Source organism: Pristis pectinata, chromosome 19 (genome assembly GCF_009764475.1).
Source record: "Pristis pectinata isolate sPriPec2 chromosome 19, sPriPec2.1.pri, whole genome shotgun sequence".
In the NCBI taxonomy this organism is placed as follows: domain Eukaryota; kingdom Metazoa; phylum Chordata; class Chondrichthyes; order Rhinopristiformes; family Pristidae; genus Pristis; species Pristis pectinata.
The window spans coordinates 28,239,571-28,250,337 of NC_067423.1; the positions used below are offsets into that span (position 1 = coordinate 28,239,571).

General features: G+C 43.0%; 1 protein-coding gene across 4 annotated transcripts in view; it reads left to right on the forward strand.

The window, feature by feature from the left end:
* Positions 1–277: 277 nt before the first annotated feature.
* Positions 278–10,767, forward strand: part of celsr1a (cadherin EGF LAG seven-pass G-type receptor 1a) — a 281,143-nt gene continuing 270,653 nt past the window's right edge. For all 4 annotated transcript variants that reach the window (XM_052033623.1, XM_052033625.1, XM_052033626.1 and 1 more), the window contains exons 1-2: positions 278–2,233; positions 7,075–9,603. In XM_052033623.1, the coding sequence (XP_051889583.1) occupies positions 1,252–2,233; positions 7,075–9,603 (3,511 nt within the window). In that variant the 5' untranslated portion in view covers positions 278–1,251. The remainder of the gene's footprint in view (positions 2,234–7,074; positions 9,604–10,767) is intronic.

The window sequence follows — 10,767 nt, forward strand, 5'->3', positions numbered from 1 at the left end:
TGAAATTTGTCCTCATTTAACTAACTGAACAATCTGCGAACATCTTGTAATTTCTGCCTGGGTGCTTCGCTAACAAGTGCCTTCTCGCTCCGAGCCGCTGCAGCTTAAGGTTACAGGCTGTCTCCCTTTCGCTTTGTCGCTTTTGTTTCTACATGAAACGCCCACATCCCGTCTCCTGGGATCCCTGTTCAAACTTAGCGTCACCATGACAACCACCTGCATTTCTCCACCTTTTTATAAAAAAACTACAAACGGATGCCTGCGTTTTTCCCTCAAGCACACGATCGCCTCTTTTTTTGTCCCCGACACTTTTTACATCTGCACCAAGTCAAATTGTTAGTTAATAATTCCCTGAGTTGGACAGTGGGTCACATGGCGACTGTGTTGTCTTTCTAATCCATCTAGTGGCGGTGGAGTTATTGGCGCCCGTGCGCGGATTCCGCTATGCAACTGTTTGTGTGACCGAATGCTTGCGTTTTCTTTTGGTGTAACTGTGCACCTCTGCCCGGTGGAGAGGAGAGGAGCAGGCGGGTCCGGAGAGTGATCCTGCGCAGAGAGCTACAAGCACACCTGAGGGGGGGAGAGAGAGAGGAAAGACTTGTTGCGGGAAGAGACTGGAGATCCGCCGGACACCGGGCAGAAGAGGAAGGGGGAAGAGGAGAGGGAGGAAGAGAGTTGGAGCAAGCAGCTGAGCAGGAGTTACCGAGGGAGGGAGGGTGTTGAAGAGCAGGGGGAGGGAGCCCGATGCGCTGGGATGGGAGCCGCTGGCCGCTCCTGGCTCTCGCTCCGGGCTCTCAGTTTCCCGCGGGTCCCGTCAGAGGACAGAAGTTGCAGCGCTGGTGAAAGTTTGGAGCGGCTGAGAAACGGGAGCAGGTTTAATGTTCACGAGTCCCAAGGGTGGCGGAGCCATTTTGAAATGAAGTCGGGTCCAAATTAAAGCCGGGAAGTGGACGGAGGGGGTGAGGGGAAACAAGTAGAAAGGGAAAAAAACTAAAGGGGAAAAAAACAAGGGAAGAAACAGAAGGGCGCGAATTTAACGTAACCAGGGGAGAGGGTTTGGAATTGGAAGAGAACAGAGAGCAAAGTGTGCGTGAGATCTCCGCTGACCATGCCAGACTCCAGCGGGACTGGGTGAAGGAAGTTGGGGACACAGAGGCAGGTGAAGCGGGGTCGAGGGCGCCGGCTGTTAGGATGAGCAGTTGCTGTACAGTTTACGGGTCGGAGAGTTTATTTTAAGAGCCACCCCGAACCATGTCGCTTGGCTGCCGGATCCTCTTGGCTGTCCTCCTGCACATGCCGCCGTCGGGCAGCTTCAGGCTGCACCTTATCCAGGGGAAGGGCCCGGGTCCCGGGGAGCCGCCGCTCGCCAACCTGTCCCTGAGGGCGCCGGGTTGGCTCTACCAGGTGGACAGACTGGGGACGCCGGAGCCGCTGCGGAGACGCCTGGAGCTGGGCGCGCACTCGGGGGAGCTGAGGCAGAGCGGCCCCCTGGACTGCACGCTGCTGCCCTCCAACCCGGCCCCCCTCTGGCTGCACCTGGGGGCCCCGAGGCCGTGGGGCTACGTGGTGGTGCGAGGCCGCCTCGCCGTTTACGTGCACGGCCAGGACTGTTACATCAAATACAAGAGGAAAGGTGCGTCGCGGCCGCCCGAGCTTTCCATCGACCTGCTCCTGGCCAGGGGACACTCGCGGAAAAGCGGCTGCCTGGCGGCGGGGCAGCTGCTCGACGTGAAGGAGCTGGTGCCCGCTCTCCTGCAGCCCACCTCTCTGCTCTGCACCGGTCTGAACGCCTCACGATCCCTGCTGGTCGGACCGGGCGGGAGCCTTTCCACGGGGGCTCTGTGTGTGGGCCCGGACACCCAGCCGGCTGTCGCCCACCTGGCCTGCACCGGCCGCCGGCTGGACACGCTGCTCATTCGCGTCAGGGTGAGCGCCTGGCGCGGGTCGCGGGGAATGCGGCCGCTCCGGAGGAGGCGAAGCGCCAACCGCAGCCCCCAGTTCCAGCTGCCCAGTTACCAAGTGTCCGTGCCCGAGAACGAGCCCGCGGGCACCCAGGTCATCGTGCTGAGCGCCAACGACCTGGATGAAGGGGAGGCCGGCCGGCTGGAGTACACCATGGAAGCGCTGTTTGACAGCAGGTCGAGTGACTACTTCCAGATGGATCCTGACACAGGAGCCGTCAGCACCACACAGCCTCTCGATCGGGAGACCAAGGACACACACGTGTTTAAAGGTGAGTGAGCTGTGTGTGCAAAAGGTTCCTTGCAGTGTTTTGCTTTAAACCATCACTAGAATTTCCTTCGAGTGGTCAGCTCTGTTTAACCCATCCTGGTTTAAAATTGATTACAGAGCACTTCATGGTAAAAGACCCTCTCAGCTTTCAATGTTTGACTTCTGCAGAAGACAAGTATCTTGTAGAATTGTATCCCAACGTAAACACTACTTTAAAGTGGGAAGAAAGATGATCAAAGGGTAAAAGAAAATTAATGACGTTCAGATTCACAGCTTCACTTTGTCCATTTCCTGGAGATGTGAAGCAGACCAACGTTAAATCATGTTCAGTACATGCTGGCAGGTAGCTCATTTACTGTTGACTTTGATGCTCTGAGACATGACTTTGTCTCCAGATTTTACGAGTCACCTGTACACCTGGCTGACCTCTTTTCTATCTTCTATTGAAGTCATTCAAAAGTCAACTTTTGAAAAGTCAACTAGGTACCTACTTGTGTACATTATACCATTCACCATCATCCCTGTGCTTCCAAAGCTGCAATGGCTCTTGTTTAAGCAATGCTCGAGTTTAAAAATTCTGATATTGGTTTTCTGATTTTTATTTAACCATGATCTATCTTCTCTTTATTTTTGAGAACATTCTTCAGTATACAATTTGAGAATTAGTGCTTTTCCGATTCTAGTCTTTTAAAGCCTTCTTATTTTCAATCACTTTTGACAGGATGTGGCTTCTGTGCCAAGGCTGTAAGCTCTGGAATTCCCTCCCTTCTCCAAGTCTCCTCCATCTCTTTTGTCCTTTAATGACATTCCTTTAAACTCCAACTCCCCCAATGTGATGCCACTACCAGATAGATCTCTCCCACCCTTCCAGCCTTGTGAAAGGACATTTCCCTCTGGAGTAGCTCTGGTTCAACCTTCCACCTCCATCCATATCTACTCTCCTACTCACGGCACCTTCCCATGTAACTGCAAGAGTTGCAACACCTGCCCTCTTATCTCCTCCTCCCTTCCTGACATCCAGGAAGCCAAATTCTTTCCAGGTGAAGCAGTAATCTGCTTGCACCATTGCCAATTTTGTTTATTGTATCTCGTTCTCATGATGTGCTCTTCTCAACATTGGGCCATTTTGCAGAATGTCTCCTTTCAGTCCACAAGGCTGATTTTGAGCTTCCGGTCGCCTCTTGCTTGAATTCTCTATTCCATTCCCACTCTGATCCCTCTGTTTTGACTGCCTGTGTTGTTTCAACAAAGCTGAATGCAAACTTGAGTTTCAGCACTTCTTCATCCGGCTTGGCGGATCACAGGTATTGGAACTCGGCATTAAATTCAATGGTTTCAGACAATCAGCTACTGTGGTCTTGTGTCTCGCATTTCCAGTATCAATTTTTTTTCTCTCCCATGATGTTTCAAATTTTGTTTGTCCTCTCCTATTCACACATCCTCCAGACATGGCTTTAGTTATTCACTGGGTCTTGACAAACCTTTCAACCAGGCCATCACTCTCCTGTGTCATTCAATCTGTCCTGCACTCCACCCCATCAACCACCTTTCTCCACGCCTCCTCCCTTTCTCTGAAACCTAAGACTTGTTTTTTTTTCTCACTTTTCTCAGTTTAGATGAAATGTGAACTGTTTCTCTCTCCTAGATGCTGCCTAACCGGCTCCAGCAGTTTCTGCTTTGATTTCAGATTTTCAGCACTTGCGATATTTTGCTTTTTGACTCCTCCTCTAAACCTACCTCTTTAACTAAGCTTTTGGCTGCCTGTTTTAATTACTTATTTTTGTGTGGCTTCATGTCATTTTGTTTGGTAACTGTTGTAAAGTGCCTTGGGATCTTTTATTTCATTTAAAGGTGTAATAGCAAATACAGTTTGGTGCGTGTACTAATTTGGGGAAACCTGACTATGAAGCCTCCTTGATTGCGATTTTTTTTGTTCAAAATTCAGTAATGGAATGTAATTTTAAGTGGCGCACCTTGTCAATTTATGTTGTGGTGCAGAAGTTGCATTGTGCAGTGCACGAAAGTTTAATTTTGAATCACAAAATTAGTCTTGGCACCTTAATGTTAACTGTTAGAAAGATATGGGCATATAATCCCAGCAAGGCAATAACATTATAAAGCTTTAAGTACACCATGATTGGCAGGAATGAAATTGACAAGAACTTTGAGCAAAGTCAAGATCCCTTCTTAATATCTAGAAAATCACCAATTTGGGAAACTGGGGTTGTTCTCAAGAGGAGGATGGGTTAATTGGAGGGTGTTTGGGGGACGGAGGCTTGTGGAAAATCTCGAAGGGTTCTAATTACAAAAGAAGCTGTTCCAAGTGCAACAGATAACTGAAGGACACATTTAATATGTTTGGCAAGGAGATATTTATATTACTGTGTCTTTATTTAACATGCAGATTCAATAACGCATTTCAAAAGGGAATTGGTTAAACATTCAAAAATGAAAAGCTTGCGGGTCTGTATGAATTGCACTTCAGCATGATGTGATGAATAGCTTGTTTCCCCACTTTATCAGTCTCTCATTCTATACAAACCAACACCTACTGTTCCAGAAATAAAAGGCTTGAAGAGGAGCAGCAGACATCACTTAAATGATCAATTTAACAAGGTTGAACAATGGGAAGTGAAGATTTTTTTTCATGAACTCTCAGGGATGAAGAATGAGAATTTTGATTTCTTTCTGTGAAGGTTCAGAGAATGGTTAATGCATGGAAATTTCTTGGAAACTTATTACTGTCCATAAAGTAAAGTCAGTAAAACTTGAGACATTAACAATTACTGCCAATTATGTGCTAATTTTTTATATAAATAGGGAATGACAGTGGAAACCTTTCATATTGCTGCCTGCAACCCTTGTTAGATCCATTCAAAATATTCTTCCTTGATATATATTCTCTCACAGCATTTGATTGTATTAGATTTTCTCCCCTTGTCCAGGAAGGAAGCTGACTTCATCATAGAAGTCTCAAAATATGACAACATTACTTGTGCTTTTAATACCTTAAATATGTTCCAAGTACCTGCACTGTGTGAACTATTTTGCTAACCAAAATTGCAGAAGTCATTAACCATTGACAAAAGCAGAGGATAATCAGCAGTGTAGATTATAATCTCTCCATAACATGCAACTTTGACCCAGGCTTGAGTGAGCTTTTCATAAAGTTGAATAAACTTTAGAACATAGCAGAGGTATTCCAATCTGTTATAAACATCCCAGATGAAGACAAACTGAATTCCCCAGACAGTATTTTAGTATTTGCTATTTTGGCTTTTTTTTCAGTAATGTGACAAAATCAGAAACATTTTGCAACTCAGCAGAATATGAAATTGCAGACAGTGTATTTATTTCTTTCTGGGTGGTGTTTTGTACAATATAATTTTCTTAAAATTGAAAGTAATCCAAAAATCCTCAGACTTAGCAACGTGCGTTTTACACAATGCAGCTGTTCTTTCTTCCAACTATTTCCACCAATTTTAATTCAGACATGTTATTTTGCTTGTAATATTGCATCAATTGATTTTTTTAATTGACTTTTAATAGTAGGATAGAAAATATAAATCATGCTTGTTCTTCCAGTGTTATTTAAAATTTACGAAGGCAAAATGAAAGCTAAAGCTTGTAGAGGGGAAAGTAATAGTGATAATCAGATACCAAAATCAGGTACTAACTGATGGAAATAAGGGAGGCCGGAGTTTTGAGCTCTGAGTATCAATTTGCCAGGAGATTTGATTTTCCAATGGTGAGGATACAGGGAGGAGGAAGGGAATCAGTTCAGTATGCTTACTTTGGAGCAAAAGGCAGTGGAGGATTGATCACTAAAATAAAGTGAATCATGAAAGGTTGGAATGCCATTTAAAAGGAAGTTGATCATTGGTTAAACTTTTTGTATGTCATTTGTGTGTAAGTAATGTGTGTGCACATGAATATGCATATGCAATGATTAAAGTTTGTTAAGGAAGAGTGTAGGTCAGGATTTTGGGCACTGCCTTGCTCTAATTCAGAAAGTGCAGTTGCATCTTTCCCTTTGTCAGGAAGATGGTCTCTCAGTTGAACAGCTTGTATGAAAGAATGTGTCTCTGATGATAAAGCAACATCCCCTTTAGAACTGAATTTATATTTGACATTAGGTGCTTAACTCCATGAGTGTACTTGAATCCAGAATCTTGGTCTCACTGCTACAGTGATATTGAACTAAGCTGATGCTTGCCAAGTTTTAAGTTAAGCCATGGTAACCTGAGTTTCAGAGTTTGCCTACAGGAAGGTAATTTGAAGGGAGAGCTATTATATTGATCTGTGACAGATCATCTGTCCATCAGAATTTTAGTCACCTGCATCAGTACAGAGATGGGAGCAGGTTGTTGCCCATCCCTTCTCTTAGTGGGAAGTGTTTTGCATATTTTCAGTAGTACTATAAAGTACAGGGGACATAATTGTGAAACTGTCATATAACCTTTAACGATCACAATTTGGTTTATACTTGGAAAACATATAAAACTACTGATGCTGGAATCTGAAAGAAAAACTGACTGGAAGAACTAGCCCAGTCAGTAGCAACTGTGGAAAGAAAAAAAAGGCTAAAGATTCTGGTCAGGAACCTTGATCGATAACTATGCTGGTGTGCTTTTAATGTAGTGCATAATATGTTCTGAGCCACTCAGTGGAGAGGTAATACTGATAATTCCTGACCTTGGCTTAATTGCCTGATCTTTTTGAAATTGCATTTATCTCACAAGATTGGCTGTACAGCAAAGTAACATGAATCTGTGTAAAACTTAAGAGTTTTGTATAGCCAATATGTTGTTTTAGCTTAAAATTTTTTCCTTTTTTTTACAGTTACTGCATATGACAATGGAACTCCACGTCGAATGACTGCTGCTACCCTAACTGTGACAGTCAGTGACACTAATGACCACGTCCCACTCTTTGAACTATCTGAGTATAGGGAAGTCATTCGGGAGAACGTTGAGGTGGGCTATGAGGTGCTGACCATCCGAGCGACTGATAGTGATGCACCTTCTAATGCTAACATGTTATATCGTATTGTCAACAGCAATGGAAATAATTCTGTGTTTGAGATTGACACCAGATCTGGGATTGTAAGGACCAGAGGGGTCATAGATCGGGAGCTGGTGGCTGAATATCACTTAATAGTGGAGGCAAATGATCAAGGAAGAGATCCAGGTCCTTTAAGTGCCACAGCAACTGTTTACATTACAGTGGAGGATGAGAATGACAATTCTCCGCAATTCAGTGAGAAGCGGTACTTTGTCCAAGTGCCTGAAAACGTTCCAGTGAATACCAAAATCCTACAGGTCAAAGCTTCTGATCGAGATAAAGGGAACAATGCTGTAATTCATTATAGTATAGTGAGTGGAAATATCAGAGGCCAGTTTTACATAGATTCTCTAAATGGCAATATTGATATCATCAACCCATTGGATTATGAGATCATGAGAGAATACACCCTTCGTATTAAAGCACAGGATGGTGGAAGGCCACCTTTGATCAACAGCACTGGCTTGGTCATGATACAAGTCATTGATGTGAATGATAATGCTCCGATATTTGTAAGCACACCTTTTCAGGCCACGGTGTTGGAGAATGTGGTTATTGGATATTCAGTGATTCACATTCAAGCTATTGATGCTGATTCTGGGGACAATGCTCGTTTGGAATACAGACTGGTAGATGCACCTCCAGATTTTCCACTTGTAATAAGCAACAATACGGGCTGGATTACAGTTGCTACGGAATTGGATAGAGAGACAACTGAATTTTATGCTTTTGGCGTAGAAGCCAGAGATAATGGGATCCCATCTATGACTTCCTCAGCTGGTATCAGCATCACTGTGCTAGATGTGAATGACAACAATCCTACGTTTACTGAGAGGGTTTATAACCTCAGGTTGAATGAAGATGCACCTGTGGGCAGCAGTGTGTTGACTGTCACTGCGATTGATAGGGATGTTAACAGTGTGGTTACTTATCAGATATCAAGTGGAAACACAAGAAATCGATTTTCAATAACCAGCCAGAGTGGTGGTGGACTTATCACTTTAGCTTTGCCCCTCGATTACAAGCAGGAAAGACAGTATGTTCTTACGGTTACTGCTTCCGATGGAACTCGGATGGACACAGTTCAAGTCTATATTAACGTCACTGATGCAAACACACACAGACCAGTGTTCCAGAGTTCACATTATACTGTCAGCATCAATGAGGACAAACCAATTGGCACTGCGGTGGTGGTTATCAGTGCATCTGATGAAGATACAGGAGAGAATGCCAGGATAACTTATATCATGGAGGACAACATTCCTCAGTTTAAGATTGATCCTGATACTGGAACCATAACCACACAAATGGAGCTGGATTATGAAGACCAGGCATCTTACACATTGGCAATAACAGCCAGAGACAATGGAATCCCGCAGAAGTCTGATACGACATACGTTGAAATCCTGATCAACGACGCTAATGATAACAACCCACAATTTGTGCGTGATTTGTACCAGGGCACAGTGTACGAGGATGTTCCTTTGTCTACCAGCGTATTGCAGATATCGGCCACGGACCGGGATTCGGGTCTCAATGGGCGAGTGTCTTACACTTTCCATGGTGGTGATGATGGAGATGGTGATTTCTACATAGAACCCTCATCAGGGATTATTCGAACTGGGAGGAAATTAGATAGGGAGAATGTTCCAGTTTATAACTTGAGAGTCTTTGCAGTTGATAAAGGTAACCCACCACTTAAGGCAGTTGTAAATGTCCAGATCACGGTGCTTGATGTAAATGACAATGCACCTGCATTTGAAAAGGATGAGTTTGATATTTACATCGATGAAAACAGTCCTGTTGGCTCATCAGTGGCCAGGATCACAGCAACAGATCCTGATGAGGGAACAAATGCACAAATAATGTACCAGATTGTGGAAGGAAACATCCCTGAGGTCTTCCAGTTGGATATGTTTACTGGAGACCTTATTGCTCTCACAGATTTGGATTATGAAACCAAAATTGAATATGTCATTGTGGTCCAGGCAACTTCAGCACCTCTGGTTAATCGAGCCACAATTCACATTCGTTTAGTGGATAAAAATGATAATGCTCCAGTGCTGCGCAATTTTGAGATAATTTTTAACAATTATGTGACTAATAAGTCAAACAGCTTTCCTTCAGGTGTGATCGGAAAGATTCCAGCCTATGACCCAGATGTATCGGATAGTCTTTTTTACACATTTGTGGAGGGCAATGAGCTTAACCTTTTGATTTTAGACCAAAATACTGGACACTTAAAGTTGAGTCAGAACTTGGACAATAACAGGCCTCTGGAAGCAAACTTGAAGATCTCCGTTACAGGTAAGATGGAAAAATGCACCTCTTTAAATGGTTCAAAGTATCGTGAAAACATGGAGCTTTCGACAGGAAATTAATCACAAAGGGTTAAAATGCAACATAATTTCTGTATGTATAATTTCCATGTAGCCTTATTTTTTTATCTTTAATCAAAGGTCTTTATTACAATTTTGTAAAACAGGTAGCATTTTACAATTATCTCTGATATAATTATTTCACTGTTTGAAGTAGCATGTGAAGCATTTTAGTTCACATTGGAATGTGAATACCATGTTGAGGAAGAGTATGTAACCTCAGGTCTCCAAATTTACTGAGACTTTTTGTATTTCTTGCCAAAGCCTTTTTCAAGAAGTTTACATTTTAAGATTTCATCAAGGGTAAAGACTTTGAGGGCTGATATCTGAGTTCAAATTCAATTGTATTTTGTAAAATGAGGCATTGAATGTCAGTTCCTCTGGATTGATGACTTTTTCAAACTGTGTTACTGAACCATGAGAGCAAGCTTTGGTCTATTTCTATATTTAGAATATGTGTCTGATGTCTCTTAGTTATAAGAAGTTCTTTTGTACCTGGGTTTTTTAAATGGATTTGAGTAGTTATTATGATGAAGCAATGTAATTTTTCCACATAGTAGATTGAACTTTTGATTTGAGAATGAGATACTTGCATGCATTTCATGTGTTTTTTTGATTCAAATTTTATCTTTTTTTGTTAATATCTGGTTCTCCCCAAGAAGTGAGCTTATTCCAGAATTAGTAGTTTGCGAGTGTATTAAAATTTGACTTGCAATACATTATCTCAGGGTATGTTTGACAAAAATAGGATTACTCTCAATAGTAATGTCTTCCAGCAGTTTCTTTGTGCTGCTTTTCTCTGATTGTTTGTGAAGGAAATGTGATCATTAAATAATGGCAACTCACCCTCATTAGCAATATATCAAGGCATCATTTTTGAAGGAATGCTATGAACTGACCAGATACTTTAAATCCTGGAGCCAGGAGCATAATCTTCTTTGAGTGCCGTTGATGATTTTTAGACCATGTGACTGTCTTGCCAGTTTAGCATATGTTACATGAAATATCTCAGTTGTTGGTGCATTACAGCCCTTATTGATTGTTAGTTTCCTGTAATTAGAGGCAAAGAGTGCCATCTGGGTAATATAATAAT